The following is a 25,656-nucleotide window of genomic DNA, read 5'->3' on the forward strand; positions in this document are numbered from 1 at the left end:
AAATATCTTTATCTGTTGTTAAATTTCCAGCAATCTTCATTAATTATTCTTCTTCGATCTTGCAATATTTATGCAATTTGGCTACGTTTATCTCAACAATTAATTCTGTAAGAACTTCTTCTTCTTGCAAAAATGCCTATTCTGGATTCTCTTAGAGTTGGACACTTTCCTCACAGAATGAAAAATGTCCTCTCCTTCCTTTCAGTTGCTGATACTGCACTCCAGCGGTAAATCTGTAAGGGTTGAAGCTACGGGTGCGTAAGCCACTGTGAAGTCTGACAATTTTTTTTGTGATAACGCTTATATTCTCATGGAAATATTTTCCATCTTCCAGATTATGGTTTATATTGGAGTATATTCACCCATATACAAAATTTGAAGCTTCCTGCACATATTCGGCACTAAACTTCTCGCCAGTCTTCGATATTATTTCGAACAGGATGGCGTTACATATTCCATTTGTTGTCTATGTTTAAAGTACAATTGAGATTACAACTTTCCGCGGGACTTGAACAATCTTTACTTATATTGTCTTGGATAGCTTGAAGAACCAACTTCCTAACCAAACGGCACTCAGGCATCTTGATGACATTCGGATGATAGTCAGCTTGCAGTTTCAGTGGTTTATTAAAAATTATTTCTAACATGATAACGTAATTCGGCGTATTCGATGGTAGGCGAAATATTTTCTTAACATAGTGTGTTAGGTGTTTTTCTACATTGTTAAACTTTTTGCAAACCCGCACTTGACAGCCATTCAGAAGTATACTTTCAGCAACTACTTCAAAAACTTTTTATTTGCTGCTATGGGCAATGTTTTCATTTATAAAGCATCTTTTTCACGAGCAATTAATGGCAGTTTTTGCTTATTGCATTATTTCTGTCAATTGTTTTTCCATGCTCAAATTTCTTGAAAAAATTATGCCAATGTAAATGTATTTGTATTTACTGACACAGTCATACTTCCATTTTCCATTCGATGCATTTTGAACAACCTTTTTTTTAGGAAACCATAGCTTTGGACTCTTGTGTGCTGCCAATTAAGTTCCAGCTCCAGTAGTGGTGAAAACTGTTTATCATGATTTGCACATATTATATCATCCGCAATTAAAAAAGCTCTGATACAAACTCCTGCAAAATCGACTCCACCAGGATGGTAATCAATGAGGTCATTGATGAAAAGCAAAAACAAGGTGTTGTTGCGAACCAGTCAGAAAGTTCCGCACCATTTCACACTGTTGACTGAGTTTTTTGTACAACTTGATGAAGCACAAGCAGTTCATCAAAATTTTACTGAATTTTATGAAACTCACTTTTTGAATTCACTTAAAATCTATATTTAAATTAACTTTTGACTTTAAACAAAATTTATTTTTAATTTGATATTTTGAATACTTAAACTTTAATTTAAATGTAAAACTTAAAGTTTAAATTTGAATTAAAACCTAAATTTGTATCACAATTCTAAAATGTAAATAAAAAATCAGGACGATTATAGCTTAAAATGTCAAGATCCTAAATTCGTACTAAAATTCTTAACTTTTTAAATTTGCCGCCCCTAAAAATCATCGCCCATCTTTTATTGTAACAAAAATGTACTAAAATTAAAAACAAGAAAGAGAAAGAAGAAAATAAGAGAAGGATCTGGCATTTAAGCACAAGCACACACCACCGTACCATAAAGTTTAAATTTGTTTTTGCGTTTTGCTTTTAATCTGCTCCACCGTCGCGTCGTCGTCGCTCTTTTTTGGTCGCATTTTTTTGAAGACTTTCAAATTTAAGTAAGTAAGAATAATTATCTGGAAAAATTTGCTAATCAGATCAACATTCGCGATTAAAATCTAAGCAGAGCGAGTAAAAAAAGCTTTGCTCGTACACAACTCTTCGAGAAAACTACCGAATTTGAGCGATACGTCTTGATCATACAACTTGAAAAAAAACGTATTAATTGTGTGGAAAGCAGCTTTGAGGTCGACGAAAAATACTATCAAATACTAAATATTATCAATGGTGGAGTTACCTGATCTAAGGTGGGCTTGTAATTTTTTTAAAACTTTCCCTTTTTCTGTCCAGGTTGTGAGCCGATTATTTAGCACCGTTGTAAAAGAAATTTTACGGTAATTTGAAGCTTCCATCACTGAATCTTCCTTATCTGCTAAGGTCCTCCATCTAACTTTTTTTTTCAATTAGTGCTTATTTCGTGAATGGTAACATTTAGCTCATGAGTGATTTGACAGATAAATTAGTTTTATCTGTTTAACCATTGAACGAATATGGTGCGAAATATTGCCTGCGGTCGACTTAGAGAAGATTTCGATCTTTTCAGATAAGGATCCTTTTGATCTTGGCGGGTATGTAACAAGCAAAATTGTCGCATTTGGGGCACATAAAACCAAAACCAAACCAAAACACCCAAAACGAGTTACTGTTTGGTGCGTATCCAGAGGCATAATCGGGCCTCTTTGCTCGAAAATGAGCAAAGAGTGGCCATTACAGCCAATGGCGATCGTTATCTTGCCACGTTGAACGCATTTTTGTTCAATTTAAGAGGAGGATATTGGCAACATTTGGTTTCAACAGGACAGCGCTATGCACCACATGGCTGAAGCCATTTTCAAAAAAAAGCTATTTGGCGGATTCTATATATCGTTCTTTAAGTGTTACAGTTCCATATTTATACAGCTCAACTGGAAAACTGTTCGTTTGGATACCCCATAGATTGTTCTAATTCTCTTAAGTGAATTTAGAGTCTAATACCTTTAAAGTAACGGATAGTGCTAAATTTTTGTTGATATAATGTAAGGTAAATCCTTAGGTGTTAAGCACAATTCAGAAAATCTCTTGCCATTTAATTCACAGTTTCCAAAATTCTGTTGAATTTTTGCAATTTGCCAGTTTATAGGCTTGAAGTTTTTTAAATTTGTTTTTTTTTTTTTACTTTTTTAACTTTTGGTTAGCCTCAAAGTAGTTATTTTTCAATAAACCTTGGGAAGATCTTCGCAAGTTCCTAAACCATATGCACACGTTATTTTCCGAAAATGTTGTCATTCTTTATTTAACCATTTTTTTTAAATGTTTAATTATAATTATTTTACATTTTTCAATAACAAGATACAAATCTGAAAAGTTTATAAATGGCAACAATTATTTTCCCCATTTTTTGTTTGAACATTTGCAGATGTAATTAAAATAAATATACAAATATAGTGTTTTAAGACCAACGACATCCTTCCAGGACATTTATTTCTTAAAAGTTTAAAATAAGAGGTTTCTTTTTAAATTAACTCAAACAAAACGTTGCCATGTACAAAAAAATATTGTTAATATCAAAGGCTCTTAAACATTTTGAATAATAGGGTATGCGTTGATGGCCTAAACGTTGCTTAGATATAGACAATAATAAGTAAGAGAGGTCCTGTTCGATGTTGATTCTAGATCCCAATGTGTTCCTACTATTTTGCACCAACCTACTTAGTTTGAATGATGTTTTCATAAAGTTTTATTTAAAATTAACAATATAAAATTAAATTAAAAAACAACCGACAATTTGCATAATACAAATAAATATACCTTAAAAAACTTATGTACTTATGAAACGAATAAAAATAAATGGAATACAAAATGAATGTTATAATTTGAATTCCCTTAACTATTTGATAACGTAGCTATAAATACTCTACACTTTTCTACTTTACATATTCTTAAGTATTTGTTAAGGTAAAATTAAATTTTTAATTTTAAAATGTTTAATGACGTTTTTTTTTAAGAACCTTATTAAGCTTTAAATTATACACTCTCTGTTGAATTTCGTTATTTGAAATAGAAATATTTAAATGAAACTTTGAAAATTATTCTTCTTTTCATGTTGAACTTAACAGGCAGTGAAGAAATTTGGCCTTAACAACGATATTTAGTTTTTGAAACCGTTTTTGGTGTTATACAGTCAAATCTATAGTAATTTGAGGAAAAGCAGTATTTTTGTTTTATGTTCCAATATACTTTTTAATTAACTTTAACAATTTTCGTTTAGCTTCAAACTTTAAAGATTCAATGATATCGCATTTCAAATTCAATTTTTTTCTAACAAAATAAAGTGCAAGTTTTATTTCATCAGAATTCTTGTAGTAGTAGTAGTCTTTGCCACAAACACATTTCTTGTTAATGTCAATATCAAACCTTGTGTCAGAATATTATGGTGATTGATGATTTGATTTGTTTTTATTTCAGATTTAGTCCAACAAGAGCACCAGCTCCATGGGACGGAATACGAATATCAGACAAATATAGTCCTGTATGCCCACAGCGCCTGCCAAATATTCAAAACGAAACAGCAGCCCTTGAAAAAATGCCAAAGGGACGCCTAGAATACTTGAAGAGACTTTTGCCATTTTTGCAAAATCAATCAGAAGACTGCCTATACCTAAATATATTCTCACCGATAAGTGGTAAGTTTTTGGAATTCCAATTTTTATTAATTGGAAACCAAAACTCGAATATTAGATTTCTTTTTTTGTTGAGTTCTCAATTTTAATTGACATTTCATTGGCTTTAATGTTGATGATCAAAAATAAGAATCAAGTATCATATTTTAACTAAATCAAATAATAGGAATTCTGTGACAAAATTCAAGTTAAAAAAATAATTTCTTGATAAATTATTTCAAGAATTACATTTTGCATAAAACCAATAAATAATTTCGAGAATTTAATCAATATCATATATTCGAAAAAATAATGAAATGATTCAGATTCTTTTTGGTTAAATAAAATTCACTAAAATGAAGGAAAAAAGTAAAATAATTTGATTTGATGTCATTCAATTTAATATTAATATGTAAGGTTTGAGGTGGTTGATTCATTAGCAATATAGCCGAAAAATCATCTCTATGGTTTCAACAATGAACGTTTGCAGAAATATAGGTATTTTCCCAGTTTTTGAGGGTACTCGTATCTACTTTAAGATGATGTGATGCTATCAAAATTTAGTGTAGTCTAGCTCAATTCATCAAAATAACATATGATGAGCAACGAATGTTCCAATGTTTAAATTAAAACAACGTAAACATAAGAACAGTACAAACATCTTAATGCATACGGATCATAGGATCGTCTAGAATTTCTTGAGATGAAACCAAGCATCATCAAACTATGAAATCAAATATCACACCTTAATTCTTTTTGTAATTTTGAATCTATCTTAGAGAGAGCAATGTCATCTTAAGTAAAATTAAATAATATAGGACATATTCAACGGTTGTGTGTAAAGCTGCCTACGACACCAATCAGTAAGATTTCTCAGACCCTCTTGGAATTTAATAATCAGAGAACAGAATAATCATAAAATCACCTTTCATTTTATTCACAAGAAGAATGAAAACCGTAGGTATTTCATAGCTTTTTTGAGGTGTTGTTGTCAGTTCGAAGGAATTGTTTCCTTAAATAGGTTTGAATGCATATTAAAAAAATAAAATCAAATCCATAATGTCTTAATTTTTTCAATAGAACTTGATGATCAATTCTATCGAAAGTCTTAGCAAAATTCGTGTAAACAACATCACATTGAAATCCATCCTCTTAAGAAGATATAGAACGAAGTTTAAAAATGTTACACATTTTTAAGCAGTAGATTTGCCTTTGACAAATCCGTGTTGTCTTGATAATATCAAAAACTCTATTGAAGATTTTTAGGGAAAAAGTCCAATCATTTGCAAACTTTTCAAAGGCATATATCAAAAGATAGTTCTTGGGTCGTGGAATTATCTATAGCCTGCTTAAAAGTATAGCTGACGAACATGGTAAACATTCAATATAAAGGTTTTGACAAAATCGGCTCTAGGTAATTGAAAAAAAAATTATACTTTACATTTAAAACATCTTGATCAACTTTAAGGGAAAGCCACAGAGGTATAAAATTTGTATTGTAAACCAAAGACGTGACACACGTGATCATATACATATTATGACTGAGGTAGTCAAGTCATTTGCATGAATTATACTGTTCCTATTTTATTCAAGTTTACCATAACTACGTTATTTTTAACTTCCCATAAGAAGATATTGTAATCGGTCCTATTTGTCAAATTGAAAATGTAACACTTCTCGACGTTTCAAGGACCCTAGAGTCGAAATAAAAGTTTTTAGAGAGATATCTGTGAGTGCATGTCTACGTACGTTCGTATGTCCGTGCTTTCGGGATGTTTTTTTCGTCGGCCATAGCTCAAGAACCAGTTAAGATATCGACTTTAAATAAATTTTGTTATAAATATTACATTACATTACATATAATAATGCAGAAAGAATCAAAAAGGACTCTCAAAAAAATTGCGTTGGTGTTTTTTTTACCAAAGCAAATTAAAATTCGGGTTATCCCTAAATATCTCAGGAAACAATAGCACTAGAGACTTTTGGGAAAAAAAATCAACTAACGGTTTTTTTTTATAATATAAATTTATATAAATAGATATATAAATGTGGGTCGCATATTAGCCTCTTTTGTTTTTATGTTTTAGTGCTTTAAAAAACAGTTGTCAATTGAAACTGTCCAAAAAATTAATTAAAAACTAGCAACAATATTTTACATATGATTAAATAAATTTTATTCTGTTTTTGTTAACGAGTTTTGTAGTCGAAAATCAATTTTTACAAATTTTAGTAAATTTAATTTTTTTAAATATTTTTTTTATAAAATATACAGGTTGACTTTTTGTAGTACCATTATGTTTCCTCAACTTACTTTAGTACAGAATGAAATAAATTTAAAGGCCAATACCTTTATTTATTCAAGTAATATCGAGAATCTTATATCAATTTTTATCAATTTTGTGAAGTATATTTGTTGTTTTTTTTTTGATTTCCTTAAAAAACATTTAATTGAACTTTTATAATATTATTATATTTAATTGAAGTCGCAAGCGGTTTTTGTTCTTCAGATAATTTGGCTCAACCAAAATATTTTGTTTTAAATTGGAAGAGTATAAAAAGCACCCACTCTATTTTTTTGAAAGTCCTTTCTACATACTTCGATATTATTATTAGACATCTCTCTAAAAAATTTATTTCGATTCTAAGGGATTTGAAACTTTGAAAAATATCAGCTTTTTAAATTCGACAATGGAACCAATTACAATATCTTCGTATGAAAAGTTTAAAATAAAGGTCTCTTTATATGTAGACTACTAACGCTTATGAAGTGTCTAACACATTTTAAGTGCCGAAACACGATGTTTTGTTTATCTGAAATATAAGTGGTATTCAATATTTAAATGCCATCTAATTCATAAAAAAAAATATACATTTAATTAATATTTTCGAAAATCGTTAGTGTTTTTTTTTAATAATTTTTCTTTGTCAATTTTTTTTTTAAACATATTTATTTATATCGATGTTTGAAAACAAAATAACTTAATATTAATTTTTAAAAAATTAGACATTCTTTTTCAACATATAATAATTAGCAAATGTAAAAGCTTTTTTAGAAAAATTATTTAGTGGCTTTATCAATTCCTGATAGAATTTAAAAACAGAATAACAGTTTTATGGGACTACCCTTCTGCAAGATGCAAAGTTAAGAAAATAAATTTTGGAAAAAAAAATAAATTCCTGTTTCCAAGATTTCCACTGTTGTTTTGAGAATATTCTACAAATTTAATTCCTGTAACTATATTTCAAACTAAGCGTATAGCTTATATATACAATACTAGCCCTTACCCGCGACTTCGTCCACTTTAGATAGTTCCTTTGGATAATAGTATGAAAAAACCTGAGAATTACTTTTTTGTACGTATGTTTGAATTGTGCCAAGATGGGATGAGGCCATACTAAGTGTGATTGTCTTAGGTTAGGTTAAGTCAGGTTTCCTCCCTTGGCCAGAACGTAAAAATTTTGTGGGTTTGAGGCTCTTCAGCACGCTACATATAATTGTCCATGGGAAAAACAGTTTTTTTTTTTCAAATTTACACCTGCAACTTTCAGAGTTTACCCCTGAGCTATATTTATTGCTATTGTAAAATTCTGCTTTCAGAGGAAACTGCGCTAGAGGACTGGATAACCAAACTTCAATCATAACTTTTGAGAAAGCATCCCTGATAATTAAAAAGAATTAAGAAACTCTATGGGATACGATGTTTCTTGCTCCGTGTCCATGACGTCTACTGAGAGGTACTCGACTATATTTCCCTCCACGTTCGACGTAATTTGTTCGTTTATCTGGCTAACTATCTCATTAGTTGGAGCTAAAACTGCCTTCTCACACAACCACTCCCGATTGCCCATATTTATATGCAGGTTTGGATAAACATTACTTTTTAATTCATCTGTGCTACAGACAATTTGACAGAAATTATGACATAACGTAATCGAGCCGTTGCAGTCTGTTAGCATACAATCTTCTTCGATTTTTAGAAGAGCAGTGGCATATTGTCCTGCTTGAGAATCATTGTTAAGCTGTACTCGCATATTCGTAGTCAGACAAAACTTTTTACATGTACCTATAACACAGATGCTTTCAAACATGCGTTTATTTCATGCCGGTGTACCTCTAGAGTCGCCAACTTAGAGAACCTTCATCCCTCTCATGATAGCCCGGTTGTTCTTGATGTCTTTTAGTGTACGATCAAGTGCTTCAACTGCTTTTTTATGGGACATTGTACATTCATCCCAAACCAACAATTAACACTGCTGCAACATTCTTTTACGCTCACTACTTTTGCTGATATTACATACTGGCGTTTCCTCATTAGCTAAGTTTAACGGCAGTTTCAAAACCGAGTGCGCTATCCGTCCACCACTAAGCAGCGTAGCTGTTGTTCTTGTGGAAGCTACTGCTAAAGCAGTCACATTGTTTTTCAGAATTTGAGGTAACAATACCCATATTAAAAAGAAAAGTTTTGCATGTACCCTCCTGGAGCATCTAAAAGTAGCAAAACACCTTATCCGCTTGAAATTTTGTGTATAAATGGTGTCAATAACATTTTTTTGTTCTGAATTTAAAAGTGAAATATCCTCTGTTATTCTCTGCTCTACAGCGACAGTTTCTTAATTTAAATCTCGAACTAAATCACTGCTCACTTCCGATATTCTCTGTGGTCTGGTAATCCCAAATTCAGAAAAATCTCTCCCAGTAACATTTATAACGTGATCTTTTACAAAAGTTAACGCCTCATTGTAAATTATATCAGTCGGATTTTGTTCTTGAACTCTGTTTAAAATATCATTTGCCATATCATTTTTAAGCTTATCCCACAATTGTTAAGGATTTGACTTTGGGGACAGATTTGCATTGTGCGGCCTCTTCTAGAGTTATTTCCCACTGGTTGTAGTTTTCTAATAACCCCCTGGCCTCACACGTCTCTCGAAATGTTGTAAATTCTTGATCATTATGATTTTATGATCATTATGATCATTAAAAGAGGTTGTCCCATGCACTTGATGTTACAGCAATCTCAAACAGAAACATTCCATGTTACTAACATGGACCGTGTATACTCGCCCTAAGGCATCTTCGGATTTGACACCAGGCCAATTTTAAACTGGCACTCCTTGAACGCGACGCTTCCATTCTTTTCGATTTTTTTCCAGGTCTAATACCTTGGTACCTCGACGTAAAGAAGCGTTCTTGCAAACTCATATCTTGAACAGAGTTAAAAAAAAAACGGTGATAGTCGTTGTAGGTGGAGAAGGTTATTAAATTATCCGTAAAATAATCATTTTCGCCGTTTTCTGAATGCACACTGGGGTAATAAGTAGACTATGTCCTTTCTCTGGTATCAAAATATCTCCATACCAAATTTCATGCAAATTGGTTCAGTAGTTTAATTCATCTGTAATAGACAGACAAACAGAGTTACTATCGCATTTATAATATTAGTATAGATAGTATAGATAGTACAACTATCTATGAAATGTAGCAACATTAAAAACCAATATGAATCTAGTTATGTCCGGCATACCACCCAGAATATGCAAACAAATGTCTAAGCGTTCCATAAAATGTATAGCATGCTGCAAACCTTGCCAAGGCATTTTTTTTCACAGCTAATGGTAAAGACAAACAAACGTTTATAAAGAAATATTAATTTCATCAAAAATGGATCGCTGTTTTTCCTAGCTTGGCTTAGAAACTGAAAAATGAATGACCCATTCCATTGACATGTTGGTAAAGAAAAAATTAAATATATTCATTAAATTACTCATTGCTTAACTGATTACAGTCAATTTAGTCTTATTATTTGCTTAGGTTTAAATTTTCTTATCTAAAATTGATTTATGCCAAGTTTTGGTTACGTTATTTCCTACATTAATTGGCCTCAATCATCAATCGATAATATCTTTCACACTCAAATGTTCATGCATCTTACCACTACTTACTTTTTTGTTTCACTTTTAACGAACCCGAATTTATTGATATTGATTTATCATGACTTTATTGTTTGCTATATCTATCTTACAAACACACGTCAGTAACAGTCTTATAATCTATTATACATATGAATATCACCATACATCACTATAAAGAGAATTTTTTGATTGACATTAGAAATGGAAATGTCATTATCTGTCAATAAATTAATAGCATTATTTATTAATGTGGTCAAAAGAAGATAGATAAAAACCATTCTCTTAACAGGATAATCCCATTTGTGGCTTGAGGTTGGGTATAAAAGGAAATGACCATTTTACCTTGACCAAGGGTCTTTACGATTTAGTTTGGTAGGAAACAAAAGGTGATGTTGACCTTGTAATATTTGTGGCAAATTTTCCAAAATCATTTATAGAAGAAATAGTAGTGAAAAGAGCATTTTTGTATTATGCCAAAATGTCTGTTTTTGTCTTGCGAGATACTTTTGAACCTATGGGTAAGGATATAATTTTGGTATCCAATGAAAGGTAATTTCAAAAAGAGCCTGGGATACCAACACGGACTCCAACCTTTATGGAGCATTCCGATTTCTCCATAGTCATCCTCCACAAACGAAAGAGTTTGGCAGGGAATCTAAAACTAGGCATTGTTCTATACAGTTCGTCCCTGTAGAGGCTGTCATAAGCGGTCTTGAAATCGATGGAGAGATGGTGGATGTTCTTGGGTTTTACAGGATCTGCAGAAATGTGAATATTTGATCGACTGTGGAATTTCCTGGTCTATAAATACACTGATAAGGACCTATCAGGTTGTTGGAAATAGGCTAAAGATGTTCACATATTAACGCAGCGAAGGAATTGGTTCAGCTTAGAGATTCCATTCATCGGGCATGCTTTCTTCTATCCATATTTGTTAGGAAAGTTGGTGTATGCTATTAACCAAAATATCTCCAGCTGCTTTGAATAGCTCGCTCTTCAAGCCATTTGCTACAGCGTCTTTGTTAGACTTCAGCTTAGTACGGCAATCTTTACTTCGTCTTAGTCGGGAAGACGGCATTGTTGGCTTTCAACGTCTACATTGATCATCCTGCCTGAAAGTGGAATTCGGTACTTCGTCGCCGTTACAGAGTCCGCAGAAGTGGCCCTTCCGTATCCTCAGCATTGACTGTGGTTCCACAATGAAGTTTTCATTTTTGTCTTTGCAGCTTTCAGTTCGAGGTTTATATACTTGTAAATACGCCTTGTGAATAGACCTAATCATAAAACTTCCGAAAAACATTTTTGATTTTTTTTCTCTGAGACGTCGATGTTACTCTCTCCTCTTCTACTCTTGTGGGCAACTCTCGTCCTTTTATGCAGGGCTTGTTGTATGACTGCATTTGCCTGCTGACATTCTTCATCAAATCAGTGATTTCTTGTTAGTAGCTGCTTGAAACATAGTTCGTTAAAAGCGGCATCTGGGCAATCTTGCCTCTGTTTCTCTATTCATTTGTTTGGCGGTAAAGAACTTCGAAATAGGTTACTTGTGGCTCAATCAGAGAAGGATTTGGCGATCTCTTTTAATTTTAGTCGTTCGACTTTGTATCTCCTACCAGCATCTCCCTGATTTGCCTTGGGTCTGGAAACCTGTGGTTAAGATTAGGTTAAAGTGGGCTATCTATGATGGAATCGGACACACTTAAGTCAGTTTAATGGCCCATTGTGATACCACATGAATCTTGAGGCTCCCTTTAAAACTTGTGGTGCATCGCAATAGGTCAATCTGGTTGACGGTAGATTGATCTGAAAAGCTCCAAGTTCCTTTGTGGATGTTGAAGTGTGGAAAACTAACGTTTCGCACTGCAGCAAAATCGATGAGCCTGAATGCGCTATCGGAAATGTTGTCGTAAAGGCTGGTCTTCTTGATTGTTTCACTGACTTTCCTTAATAGCTTGGCCTTAAAATCGCAAAGGACAATTTTCATATCTTAACTAGGACACTTCTCATATGCTTTGTCAAAGAGCTAAATGAATATATACTCTGTTTCGTCATACTTCTCTTCATCCTCTTTTTGGCCGGCCCATCACATCGCATTTCCTGGGTGTCGGTGATATCTGCTTTATAGCAGTCTAGGGCGTCCGGTAATAGTTCTTTAAATTATTTTCATTACTTTAGTCAACAGTAAATCCGTCCTTATCACAGCCTTGTTGGTGGTTTGCAACTGGGTCGGCATAACCGGTCCTTACAGGCCTGAGCTCTTAATATGTCGTAATGGCCCTATAAGATGTTCATTAATTAGTTCAGACCTAATTGTAGACACCACCGTTGATCCCAGCTTTTTAATTCCTCCGGTGCCGTCTGGATGAAAGGAGAGGTGCTTTAGTGGAAAGACCTTTTATCCTTCTCTCTCGTTTTCTAACCCCAACAACTTTTCATTGGGGTTGGAACTCAATCTCCAGTTGAGGTACTAGACATCTGATATTCACTGTTGGGAGGTGAGAGTAGGAGTTGATAGAAAAAGTAGGGCTTAGAGAAAAATCCTGTGGACGATTGTGTCGTCTTGAGTGCAAATGTCTGTCATTTGACCACTTTACCAAAAGTTAAACCCGCGTATTTGAAAATCTATTACAATAAGCATTCATTTTGAAGTTAATAAAAATAAGAAAAATAAACATACAGTTATTAAGTTTAATCTTTAATATACAAGGTTTCCAAAACCCGATTTTGATAATATTGCATAATATAATAAGCTTAAAGTCTCTTTTAGAAATGGACAATACAGTAGACGCTCGAAATAATAAAAACCAGCCATGTTCACTACTTCGAGATTGTGCACTATTTCGATCGGGAGGCTAGAAACGCATTCCAAAGTTAAATTTTATCAAAAATGCACATTTTGTTCAGTGTGAAGGTTATTATGTTTATTTAATTAAAAAACAAACGTTTTAATCAAGAAACAGCAAAACAAAAACAATTCATAATATATACTTCTATAAAATAACATAAAACAGAAACATTTTAACTCATAAAAAACGAAAAAAAGAATTAAATTTTTGGAAAGTAATTTGTCACTTTTGCCTGACTATTTCTTAAATTTAAAATTCTTGCAATCGTTTCATGACTTTAATATCAGAAAAGTCTGTATTATTATGTACCGCCCACTTAATTATCTTTTGTAGAAGCGGAACATGTTGGTCGCTCCATTATCAACTGCACATCTTTTTCTTCGTTTATGTTTTTGGCTTCTTCAATATCCGACAAGACTCTATCTTCGTTCCAATCGCCTATGTCACCAGGTGTATGCGTTATGCCTTCGTTTAGATGATTGAGTAGATTAGTAACATCTTTAGAAATAGTTTTGATGTCCTGTTGCCAAAGAACACTAAGGGGAATATCATCTTCCTTATCAAAATGTTTGTTGGATTCAAAAATATTTGTCCAACCATTTTCATCTTTGTTATCATTTTACTACCTACCTTTTTCAACTGCAATTTCTGCAATTTCTCGTGTAAAAACTCTCCAGTTAAAGAAAGAGCTCCTAAGAGAACCGTTTGGCAATACGAGAAAGCCAACTGGGATGGTCTCAATAATTACTTAAGGATCTTTAACTGGTCACTATGCTTCCTCGATAGTGACGTTGACGCCAGCGCTGATATGATCACAAGTTTGATTCTCCTGGGAATGAGGTCTGCAACGCCCATATTCGACGGACCAAATTATAACATGACCAAAAATTACGGCAAAAAATACTGCAATGTCCCAAAGGCAGTAAAAATTTTTGGTCATTTGTAAAAAATATGAGGAATTCTTCCTCTTCCTCTGTTCCTACGCTCGTTGTGAATGACACTCCATTTGTTAGCTCTTTAGAGAAAGCAAAACTCTTTGCTAGGCAGTTCGCCGCCAATTCAACTCTGCCAGTGAGTGTTATGACTCCGCCTGTACTTGAGCGAGTTAATGATTCTATGGGGCAAATCTTTTTTTGCACTCGTACTGTAGCGAGAGTCCTAAAAGAGTCCGGATGGTATCCCCGCTATTGTTCTAAAGAGATGTTCTTCATCGCTGGCAAAACCACTGCGTAAGCTTTTTCATCTGTCTTACTCCTCAGGTCTCGTTCCGAGCGGATGGAAAACCGCATTTGTCCAAATTTGTCCGCATTATTCCCAAAAAAGGCGAATCTTCCTCACCGTCTAATTATCGACCGATTGCACTTACGTCTCTTCTTTCCAAGGTCATGGAAACGCTGATTAATTATCAGCTCAAGAAATATCTTGAAGAACGGAAGCTTCTTAATGACCGACAGTATAGCTTTCGTCCACTGGTGATCTCATGGTTCATTTCAACGAACAGTGGAACAAATCTTTACATAGTTTTGGAGAAAGTAAGATTATTGCACTAGATATTTCAAAAGCATTTGATAGGGTTTGGCATCAGGCTCTCTTATCGAAAATGCGTGCTTTCGGTTTGCATGAATCCCTCCTTCATTGGATTAGTAATTACCTTTGGAATCGTTCAATACAAGTTGTATTGGATGGATTCAAGTCTGAAAACCACAAAATAAATGCTGGTGTGCCCAGGGCTCTGTTCTATCTCCAACACTCTTTCTCATTTTTATTAATGATCTCCTGTCTGCACCTTTTAATCCAATATATTGTTTCGCTGACGATAGTACTCTTAGCTTTTCATATTCGTTTTCAGATTCACACCCCTCTTCTTCGGATGTGGAACTGCAACGACAAAATATGATAAGCTCATTAAATTCCGACCTAAACAGCATTGTACAATGGGGCATAAGAAACCGCGTGGAATTTAATGCTTCGAAAACGCAATGCTGTCTTGTATCGTTAAAGCGAAATACACCCCCACTGGCATTATCCATAAATTTTACTTGCATCGAGGAAACTGAACATCTCGATATTCTTGGTATGTGCATCACCAACCACCTTTTGTGGAACGATCACATACGCGATGTCGCCAAAAATGCCGCAAGATGTTTGGGTTTTCTAAGGCGATGCAAGAAGTTTTTCTCCCCCTCTGATCTGGCTGTTATTTACAAGACTTATATACGTCCAAAGCTTGAGTATAACTCCCATATCTGGGCTGGTGCTCCTGCAACTTACTTTAGCCTCTTGGATAGTATTGAACGTAGAGCATTTAGATTGATTGGTGATATTACCATCATAAGATCATTTACGTCACTTGAACATCGTCGAAATGTTTGTTGTCTCACGCTTTTTTACCGTTATTTTAATGGTTTATGCTCTAGAGAAATAGCCAGCTGCATTCCTCCCCTTAAACAGTTCAACCGTAATACTCGCGCTTCTAGGAATGCTCATCAATATACCCTCGAGCCCATCTTAGGTCGTAGTATCAAGTACAGAGATTCGTTCTTTAGCCGTACTATGCGAATGTGGAATGCCTTGCCACACTCTGTCTTTCCCAGCTATTGCAATATTCAGGAATTTAAAACCAATGTGCACCGACATCTCCTTTCAACCCCTCTCTCCCTTTCCTAGTGCTCACACTGTGTCTACATAATAAGGGTAATATATCCCCTTGAGTGTGCGCTTATTATACAAAAAAAAAAAAAAAAATTACAATAACAAGCTTTTTCTATAAAAAAAGTTTTGTCATTCGGATTACGTTTTGGTCCATCGGTAGAATGAGTGGAGTAACATTCGTTGGCATAAAGATGACTGTAATGCAGGCATCTGATGTTTAAAGCACGTTTTCCAGAGGGTGACTAGGAGCGTTATCTAAAATAAGAAGAGCTTTAAGTTGTAAATCGTTATTTTTAAGAAAGTTTTGAACTTCTGGAACAAACAAATTATGAAACTAGTCTTCAAAGATAGCTCCAGTTACCCAAGCGGATTTGGAGTGTCGGTAATGTACAGGCAAGCACACATTTCTAAATGTGCGAGTATTGTTGGTTTTTCCAAATACAAGAGGTTTTACTTTATGGCGACCTGAACACATTGGTGCAAGCCATGAAAGTAATCCTTTGTTTTTCAGCTTTTCTCCCTGGAGCGCTCTTATCAGCCCACCAAACATATGTTTTTCCAGGAAGAAGCTTCCATTATAAACCTGACTCATCAGCGTTATATATTTGATCTGGCTTGAGATCATTCTGGTTGAGAAGATACCTTTTCTCCGGATATTTTCAGATATCGAACTCTATACCTTTTTTTAAAATTTTTGTAGCCAACCATCGCTTGCAACTAAACCATATCTGTTACCATTTATTTTGTCCAGTATGGAAATAGCTTTTTGTTTCCATACCAGTCCACTCACAGGCAGATTCTTTCTACGTTGCTCCAAGAACCATTTATACAGTTTTTTTTACATCTTGGAAGTTCGGATATCTTCAAAGTTTTTATTTTTCTTGGGCCACAATAAGTCTGAGTCGCCGTAGCTGTTATATTGTCCCTCTTTTTATATATGGAACTTACGGTGGATCTATTCCATATTGTTTGGCCAAAAACGTTGCCGAAGTACCTGTTACCAATGTGAATTAACCACTTACCATTTATTTTTAAAGTTAAGAAATTTATAATACCTACTGACAGCTTCTTAAATACCCCATTTTTTCAAGCAATGTTAAATGCTTTCGAGCCGTTCTTACTTAACAATGCACTAAAATTAACCAGATTAACCAGTTTAACCCAATTATCTTAAAAAAAAAAACTTTGAAAGCCTAGGAATATTGACCCATTTTCGAGATATCGATTTCTGAAAAAATAATTAAATATTTTCTTTAATTCAAAAAACAAAAACATTGTTGATTATTGAATATATCACGATAGCATTGTTTGTGCACAAACAAAATTATTAGTGCTTGAGACAAAAAAGCTAAATATCGATTCTATGGAAGGTATCCTGATGGAGAAATAAAAAAACATATTTTTCATAAAAATCTATTGGTTCGTTTTTAAGAAAATTGGAGTTTTCGTTGTTTGAGCAATAAATTTGTATGGTGACTACCTACTGTTATTTTTGATCTTTATAAAAATGAAAATAGAACCTCCTTTCGCGAATCTGCTTAAAACCATTATTTCAAAGTTTTAACACAATCGACAATTATGCTGTAGTGGGGAGGACAGACAGACAGACGGACGGAATCGAGGGAACCACTTATTTTGATCTCTTTACCATGGTTATGTCATGTTCTAGTTCAAATTTTTAACGAATGCGAACTTCCCATATTGTTTCTATATACGAGTAAATATTATGTATGTCGCAAGTAAAGACGAAAAATGAAATACATACTTTTCTTATATAAATATTTTCATTTTACGTTATACTTTTATTAATTTGAACGCATTTTGGGTGTAGAAAATATATGGCAAACAATAACAACTCCAAAAGTTATTTATTATTTAATTTAGGTCAATGAGATGCCATCAAACACCCATGATGACAAAAAAAATAAATGTAATCCCTCTAGGGAATAATTGTAATGTACGATAATATATTCATCCCTTATAATTCCTCAACCAAGACATAAAACTCAATCAAAATGTGTCCTTTTTACAGATATAACAAACATATACACATACTTTCATATCCAGAAGCTTTATGTATAATAATATGTTATATGAAAACCACAACATTGTATAAATTTAGCCTATACAGTATACACGTCTGCGTCTCAGGGTTAATGGATCTTATTACTTTGATGTATGTTTTTGTTGTACACTCATTTAAAATATAATAAACATCCAAATACGTACATGCATATGTTTATGTTCTCCTTCACACATTGAAAGTTCTTGTATGAGGTTTGCTACAAATCATTTTTAAGTTAAAAATTTTAATATAATTGATTTTGGATTAATGTTAACAAAACTACATATCCATGCAAAGTGTTTAAAATGAAATGTTTTGAAAAGGCCATTAGTTAGTTAACTATGATTGTTCACGCAAAACATTGTTACTTTTTTTGATTGCAGGAGAATCAAAATAAAAATTGGATTATTCAAAATCATAACCACGTATGTGCATTAGGGTATCCCGTCAATTTTTGTTTGGGGTATCTTAACGAAGTTAAGTCTCTTATTTAGCCTTCCTAATCATTTTGGCGATAAAAAAAGTCATGTCCTGATTTAAATAAAACGTCTAATATCTGTATTTTCTCAAACAGTCAGGCCGCTATCAAGTCTCTGGACTCTGTCTCTACAAACTCTATAACATTCTATAACTGTCGATAATCTCTAATCGAGATGGCCATAGAGACATGGTACAGTTAGTACAACCCCTTCTACCACGTTTGGCTAATGCTGGCTTAGCAATCCCTTCATGTAAGCTATTGATAATACAAGACGCTATGAATAAGGCAAACACCAGTTGGAATAACGTCACCAAGTGTGTGGTTAAAAAAAGCATCTGGCCTGCTAGTTCTAAGCGCATCGCATATAAGTTCCATAATCGGTGTCATAACTTCTTACTGTCTAAAAGGAAAGCACGCTGTACATGTGGCTAAGTGTATTCTCAAATGACTTTTGCGGAAGCTGCATGGATGAGGAAGAGGAGGAAACAGTTTTTCCCCTTCTCTGTTCAGACTTTGCTCTAGCTCAAAAACACAATAATTTCTTGGGGGAATTCTTCTATAACGACGGCCTCCAACAGTTTCATAGATCTTAGAAGAAAGCCTCAAGATTTATGTGGTACCACAATAGGTTAGGTCATTAAAGTGGCTTAAGTGTTAACTACCTAAAGTTGAAACATTGAAACTTGAGCATCCTACACTAAGTAACCAAAGAGTTGTCTCTTCTGTCTTAAATAAATAAATTGGGTGGCGCAGCACTCAGCAGTCCGTGCAGAGCTAGGGCCTATTGACTTACAACTCTCAACCATTCCTGTGTGAGAGTAATGTTGTCAGGGATGGAGAGGACCTACAGTTTTAAGCCGAATTCGAACGGCTAATTTGAGAATAATTACTCTTCGAGTGATTCTTCCCAAGAGGCAGTACACTTAAAAAAAAACTTTAGATGGTAAAGGCAGGGAATGAACCCAAGACCTCTGGCAAATAAAATACAACTTAGAACTAGCTTAAACTACCTACAAACTACCTAAAACCGGCCTACTTGAGCCGGCCAAGGGTTAAGTCCCATCCCGACCACCCACTATCAAGTGCCGATTGAAGCCACCAAAACTGGTTCTCCTGCTTCACCCTATTAGTTCGGTCCCAGTCGGACACAGTCGTATTGAACCGAAGGAACTCTGCTCCGCCTTGTGACATAACGTTCCGATTGTACAGGAGTTGCCTATAAACGGTTCGTCCTCAGACCTGGTAGATTAGCGGAATGCCAATCTATCCTGTATCAGACCGCTTCCATCTAAAAAGAGAAATGCCTCTGGTGGAATGAAGCCGCTCAAGCGTGCACTTTCAAAATGCTCGTCGTTCGGATAGAACGCCCCAAAAAATAAATTGTTGGTCGAAGACATAGCTCTTGCAATGTGACCTCGAACGAGTTTTATCACGAAATTGTCAATTCTGTTGATTCGAGCACCGTTGCATAGGACCTCGTTGGAATAGTAATGCACGTAAGAAGATTCGGCTGTTTGATATAAGCCGGTACAGCGTCGTAAACACTGCCGCTCGAGCACCCAACTTCTTTATCTGGAAAGGGGCAACATTGAACCAAACAGGACAACCATAAACGATCATCGGCCGTATGAGGGCCATGTAGCAAATTACCTTCACTCTGGGGTCAAGCCGACTGCTGTAAAACAGCCGTTTCGTCAGAACGAAGGCTTCTCTGGCCCTGGTCAGAGCAGCATTTATATGCCTGTCGAAATATAAATACTGATCTAACCAGATACCGATATACTTCACAACACTTTTCTTCGCTAATCGGTGCCCATGAAGATCAAAGATGACCATCTTGCGCCAATTCTTTCACGTATCTCTCGTGGGCTCGTGGCCCTAGCCAACGGACTCCGGAACAGAATTGTCTCCGACTTCTGGGCATTTATTTTCAGTTTCCAGTCGTCACAGTATTGCTGAATTGTGTCGAAATCACGCTGAAAGAAAATTCTAATAACCTCAACCTTTAGGGCCGTTCTGTACGCAATTAGATTGTCGGCGTAAGCTGAAAAATGCTGATAAGAATCGGCAAATTCAAAAAAAGTAATTAAGTAGGGCTATGTTTTCCAGGTCGTTGTTGGGGCGAATGCTAACATACACCTTGTTCACTTGCTGGAAAGCAGCTCCCACCGCCTCCACTTTTTCCTTCGGATCTTCTTCTACGTAAAAGTCATCGTCAAAGATGGCTTCTCCTGGATCTATTTGCGCTGTCCTGAGTACGTTTCCGTTCTCTTCAGTTCTTTGGAGTTTCAGGCACGGAAGGTCATTATCATTCGTTTTCCTGAATATCTTGTTAATTTTGGGGATCATACTAGGGTAACTGGAGTTTACTGACCGCATATTGCGGTCCCAGTACTTGTTAATTGATAATCTGAAGTTCTCCATAATCAACAGATTGACATTTTTTTATTGAAGACTTCAGTGTCCTAACCTACAAGTCATGTGGTTAGTTAAATCGTCTGTACAAGTTTTTGAGTCTTGAGGTCACCCTTGTGCCTGCGTAGTGCGTCAATAGTCGCCTTGCTGCAAGCGTCCATTTGGTCCCGTTCTTTGTACTTTGTTATTGTGCGTTCCATCGTTCTTATTATTGTTTCGACCATCTGTTGTAAATGTTGGTCAATTTCTGTATTTGTCAGGTTTCTGTTGTTTGGTGCGGCTATGGCACTCGAACGAAGTTCTCTCGCTAAGGCCTTGGTGAAACGAGGTCAGTGCATCTTACTGTAATTTTAAGAGTGCGTTGTAATGTATACCTCCAACTCCACGCGTTCGATAGTCCAACGAAGTAACCATCGTGCCACTGGTACTACTCTCTTCTGTCTTACCTGGTTTCTTAAACGTGGTCGATACATCAGCTGTCTGTTGAATCTATAGAAAGAAGAAACAATCCAGTGGAAACATTAAAGACGGTTTCTATATCGAAGTTCTAGTAACCGTAAGCGTTTTTCAAGTATTTACCTTAATGTCCGATTTGCTTCAGCAGTGGCTTCAGAACATTGGAATTCTAAAAACCGATAATACCACTCTTGTTATTAGGTATATCAAAAATAGTTTATCCAACCAAAATGATAGTATCATTGTTCAAGGCATACCTATATTTTGGAAAAACGATGGGATTCATTATCAAAAACAGGTCATAGAACGGTAGATTTCATGATATTGACCAAAAAATCGCAAATCAATTGATCAAATATCAGAAATCTCTTTGAAATGTGCTATAAAATTGGGTTACTGCTTTCCCGGGTTAGAAAATCGACAGCCTAGAAAAATCGCACGTTAAAGATAGGTCTCAACTGCTAATATATGAAATACTAAGCTTTATATCTTCGTCTTCATTTCATAAAAAAAGTTCCAAAAAAAAGTTTCCTGATCTTATTATTTGTCGGAAAAGTGACCACTGAGGTCTTGTGATGTAACGCCTTGAGATGTAAACGGTGTAAGATAATAGTGTTTTTTCAAGATGTGAGATTTTCAAAAAGGAATAAAACCCATATTATTTAATTGTGTCGGTCTTATTTGCGTAGACAAGGGAATTGACAGAACCCCAAAGAAAGTAGTCCTGAGGATGGATGATGCCCTTATTAAATCGCACGAACCGAACCATTATTTTAATATAAACTTTAAACAATTTGCTAACTTAGCGTTGTCCAGGATAAGTAAATATTTTCATTATTAAATTGCAAACCAAACCAATTACAACCTTCAAAAAGATCAGCTACAAAAAACACGCGCTATTTATGCAAATATTTCTCAATTTGTTCAAGACCAGTCATTTTGCTGATATCGTTTCTCCTTGTTCATGTGATACATTCGTCTTTAGCATGAAAAATAAACATGCATTGAGTTCTCTTAAAAAAAAAAAAAAAAACAAATTATAGTGTCATAGTAAATTGGTCGTTTATATAAAAATTAAGAATTCAACTGATGTTTTAATACCCTTAATAAACAAATTAAAGCGAATACTTGTGCCCTTACATGTAATTAATCAAGTGAAATTAAATAATTTGAATAAAACAATCAATAGATCAAATATCCCAAAAACAAACGATAATTTAAAGAAATAAGTTTTTCTCTGAGCACTGGGTAAACATACATTTACGGACATGCATAAATACTCATAATCCTCTTAAGCCCCTAGCTTCAATTATAAACTTTCTGAAACGAATTTCAAAAAAAGAGGCTGGGATGCGACCCACACTGATAACTTCCCATCCCGTCTGTCGATTTGTCTTGCTTAAAAGTTTGTCTATATGTATTTTTACCAAATTTGCGCACTATTTTTTGTAGATTTTATTTTTTATGAAAAAAAACGGACTGTTGGATTTTTATATAAAAATTACTGAATATTGATATTGAAGCCAATATTTAAAATTTTTGAAGAGATATTTGAGTCGAAAATCAAGTTTTACGAACTTTTGTTAATTTTTTTTTGGGTTTTTAATTTTTTGTACAAAAACTGTCAAATCGATTTTTTTCAAACTTTAATTGAATGTTGACAACAAGATGTTTTGAAAGATAAAAGTAAATTAAAGCCAATATCTCAAAGTTTTGAAAAGATATTTGAGTTGAAAATCAATTTTTACCAACTTTTATAAATTTTTTTCTAGGTTTATTTTTTTTGTAAAAAAAACTGTCAATTAAATTTTTCTCAAAATTTGTCCTAATGTTGAAAACAATATTTCTTATAAGAAAAAATTAGTTAAAACCTAATATTTCAAAGTTTTTAAAAGATATTTGAGTCGAAAATCATTTTTTACGAACTTTTGTTAATTTTTTTTTTCGGTTTTAAATTTTTTGTACAAAAACTGTCAAATCGATTTTTTTCAAACTTTAACTGAATGGTGACAACAAGATGTTTTGAAAGATAAAAGTAAATTAAAGCCAATATCTCAAAGTTTTGAAAAGATATTTGAGTTGAAAATCAATTTTTACCAACTTTTATAAATTTTTTTCTAGGTTTATTTTTTTTGTAAAAAAAACTGTCAATTAAATTTTTCTCAAAATTTGTCCTAATGTTGAAAACAATATTTCTTATAAGAAAAAATTAGTTAAAACCTAATATTTCAAAGTTTTTAAAAGATATTTGAGTCGAAAATCATTTTTTACGAACTTTTGTTAATTTTTTTTTCGGTTTTAAATTTTTTGTACAAAAACTGTCAAATCGATTTTTTTCAAACTTTAACTGAATGGTGACAACAAGATGTTTTGAAAGATTAAAGTAAATTAAAGCCAATATCTCAAAGTTTTGAAAAGATATTTGAGTCGAAAATCAATTTTTACCAACTTTTATACATTTTTTTTAGGTTTTTATTTTTTGTAAAAAAAACTGTCAATTAGATTTTTCTCAAAATTTTATCAGATATCAAAAACTTTATTCTTCGTTGCACAAAATTGTTTTAGAGATGAAATCATATTTCAGTCGTAAAATTTTGGAGGTGACAAATTTTTTTTCAGTTTTATTGATTTTAAAAAAAACCGTTATATTGATTTTTTTCAAAAAATATACCTGTTTGGCATCACGTTACCATATATAATATAAAATTTAATTCAAGTCTCTAGCGTTTTTGGTTCGTCAGATATTTAGAGTTAACCAAAATTTTCACCTTTTTTTCAAACTGCTATGGTAAAAAAACCACCCACGTAATTTTCTTGAGAGCCCTTTCTGCATCTTTCTGCCTTATTATCTGTATAACAAAATTTATTTGAAGTCGATATCTCTTCTGGTTCTTGAGCTATGGACGACGAAAAAAACGTCGCGAACGTACGGACGTACAAACGTACGTACACACGCACGCACAGACATCTTTCTAAAAATCTTTTATTTCGACTCTAGGGACCTTGAAACGTCGAAAAATGTCAAAATTTTCAATTTGACAAATCGGACCCATTACAATAACTTCCTATGGGAAGTTAATATAACCATATTGCATTAGAAATGTTAAGGATTATCGACAGAAATTTGTATGGCATCGATAATGATGGATTTCATAATTGTTAACTCAAGTGAAGAAAAATTATAAAAAGGGAACTACTTCTTCTGAGAAAGAATTCAATTTAACAACTGGTGCTACTGAAAATAATTTATAAAAAGTTTTGTGAGATTCACACTACTATTCTATTCTGCAAAAAGTATTCCTTAGAAGTTCCAATATGTCGTTTCGAAGAAAATAGTCGAACGAAGGTTATTGATATGCATTTTCTCTAGGAAAGACGTAATGAGATTTCTTTCATAAGTCTCATATCAATTTTATAAATGTCAAACGTCTTCCCATTTTAGGAATCAAAGTAATATACTGTTTTTAAATTGGCGCCATTATTTTTTGGTGACATCTGTCAAATCTTTTGTTTATTATTCTGTTGCTTATGCCAGAATATGCCAGAATCATGGCAAGTTACACGATTGAACAGCACGTTCAAATGAGAGGTAAAACTTTATTATCAAAACGAGTGTTCTTCAACGCCAAGATCCAACTGACCTAGGAGCTCAAAGTTCATGACCATAGACAACGGTGTTTGTTCGCTGGCTACGAATCGTTTGGAAGAGGACCCCAATTTTGGCCGAATTTGGATGACTGGTTGTGTTAAAGCAAAATTAACTTATATGAGACGACACCAATGCCGTGTGGATTTTGGGCTGGCGCGGCGTGGCGGCGTTATTGGGCCGCACTTTTTTGCAAACGACGTTAGTGAGGCAGTCACCGTCAACAGCGATCGCTATATAAATAAACAAAAATTAATAATGATCAAATTAAATGAAAGATGCCTTGAAATTTTACACAGGTTACCTAAATTTATCAACTAAAATGGGTTATTTAGGGTTAGCGTATATAAAGGTGCTTCACTAAGAAGAGGCCATTGCGAATATTTGCGGGCAGGAGCTTACAAGTGTGATCTTTTAAAAACATTTTTAAAGAATGTACAAAAAAGTGTTTAAAACAGTTTAATTTGTAATACACATGCCCTAGATTTTGACAGTTATAGAAACTTCAAAAATAGATGTTTTCAATGATTTGATACTCTCAGAACGTAAAAGACTAAGCAGAAGTAAGACAGTTGTTAGTAAAAATAGTAAAATATTGATACTAACCAGAGAAAAGAACCAAACATTAAAACTGTTTTGAGGGAAGTACACAAGAAGCATCGAATGAATTTTGGAAGAGATCATGTTGGTGCCGTTTGTTTAATGAAGTATTTGCCTACAATAATGAAGGGGGAAAATTAACAATCTTTGCTGAACAATCA

At 33.9% G+C, this 25,656-nt stretch overlaps 1 protein-coding gene across 1 annotated transcript in view; it reads left to right on the forward strand.

The window, feature by feature from the left end:
• Window positions 1–25,656, forward strand: part of LOC129953762 (neuroligin-3) — a 276,340-nt gene that overhangs the window by 59,122 nt on the left and 191,562 nt on the right. The window contains exon 3 of the mRNA XM_056067200.1: window positions 4,228–4,445. Within this exon, the coding sequence (XP_055923175.1) occupies window positions 4,228–4,445 (218 nt within the window). The remainder of the gene's footprint in view (window positions 1–4,227; window positions 4,446–25,656) is intronic.

This window comes from Eupeodes corollae, chromosome 1, assembly GCF_945859685.1.
Source record: "Eupeodes corollae chromosome 1, idEupCoro1.1, whole genome shotgun sequence".
In the NCBI taxonomy this organism is placed as follows: Eukaryota; Metazoa; Arthropoda; class Insecta; order Diptera; family Syrphidae; genus Eupeodes; species Eupeodes corollae.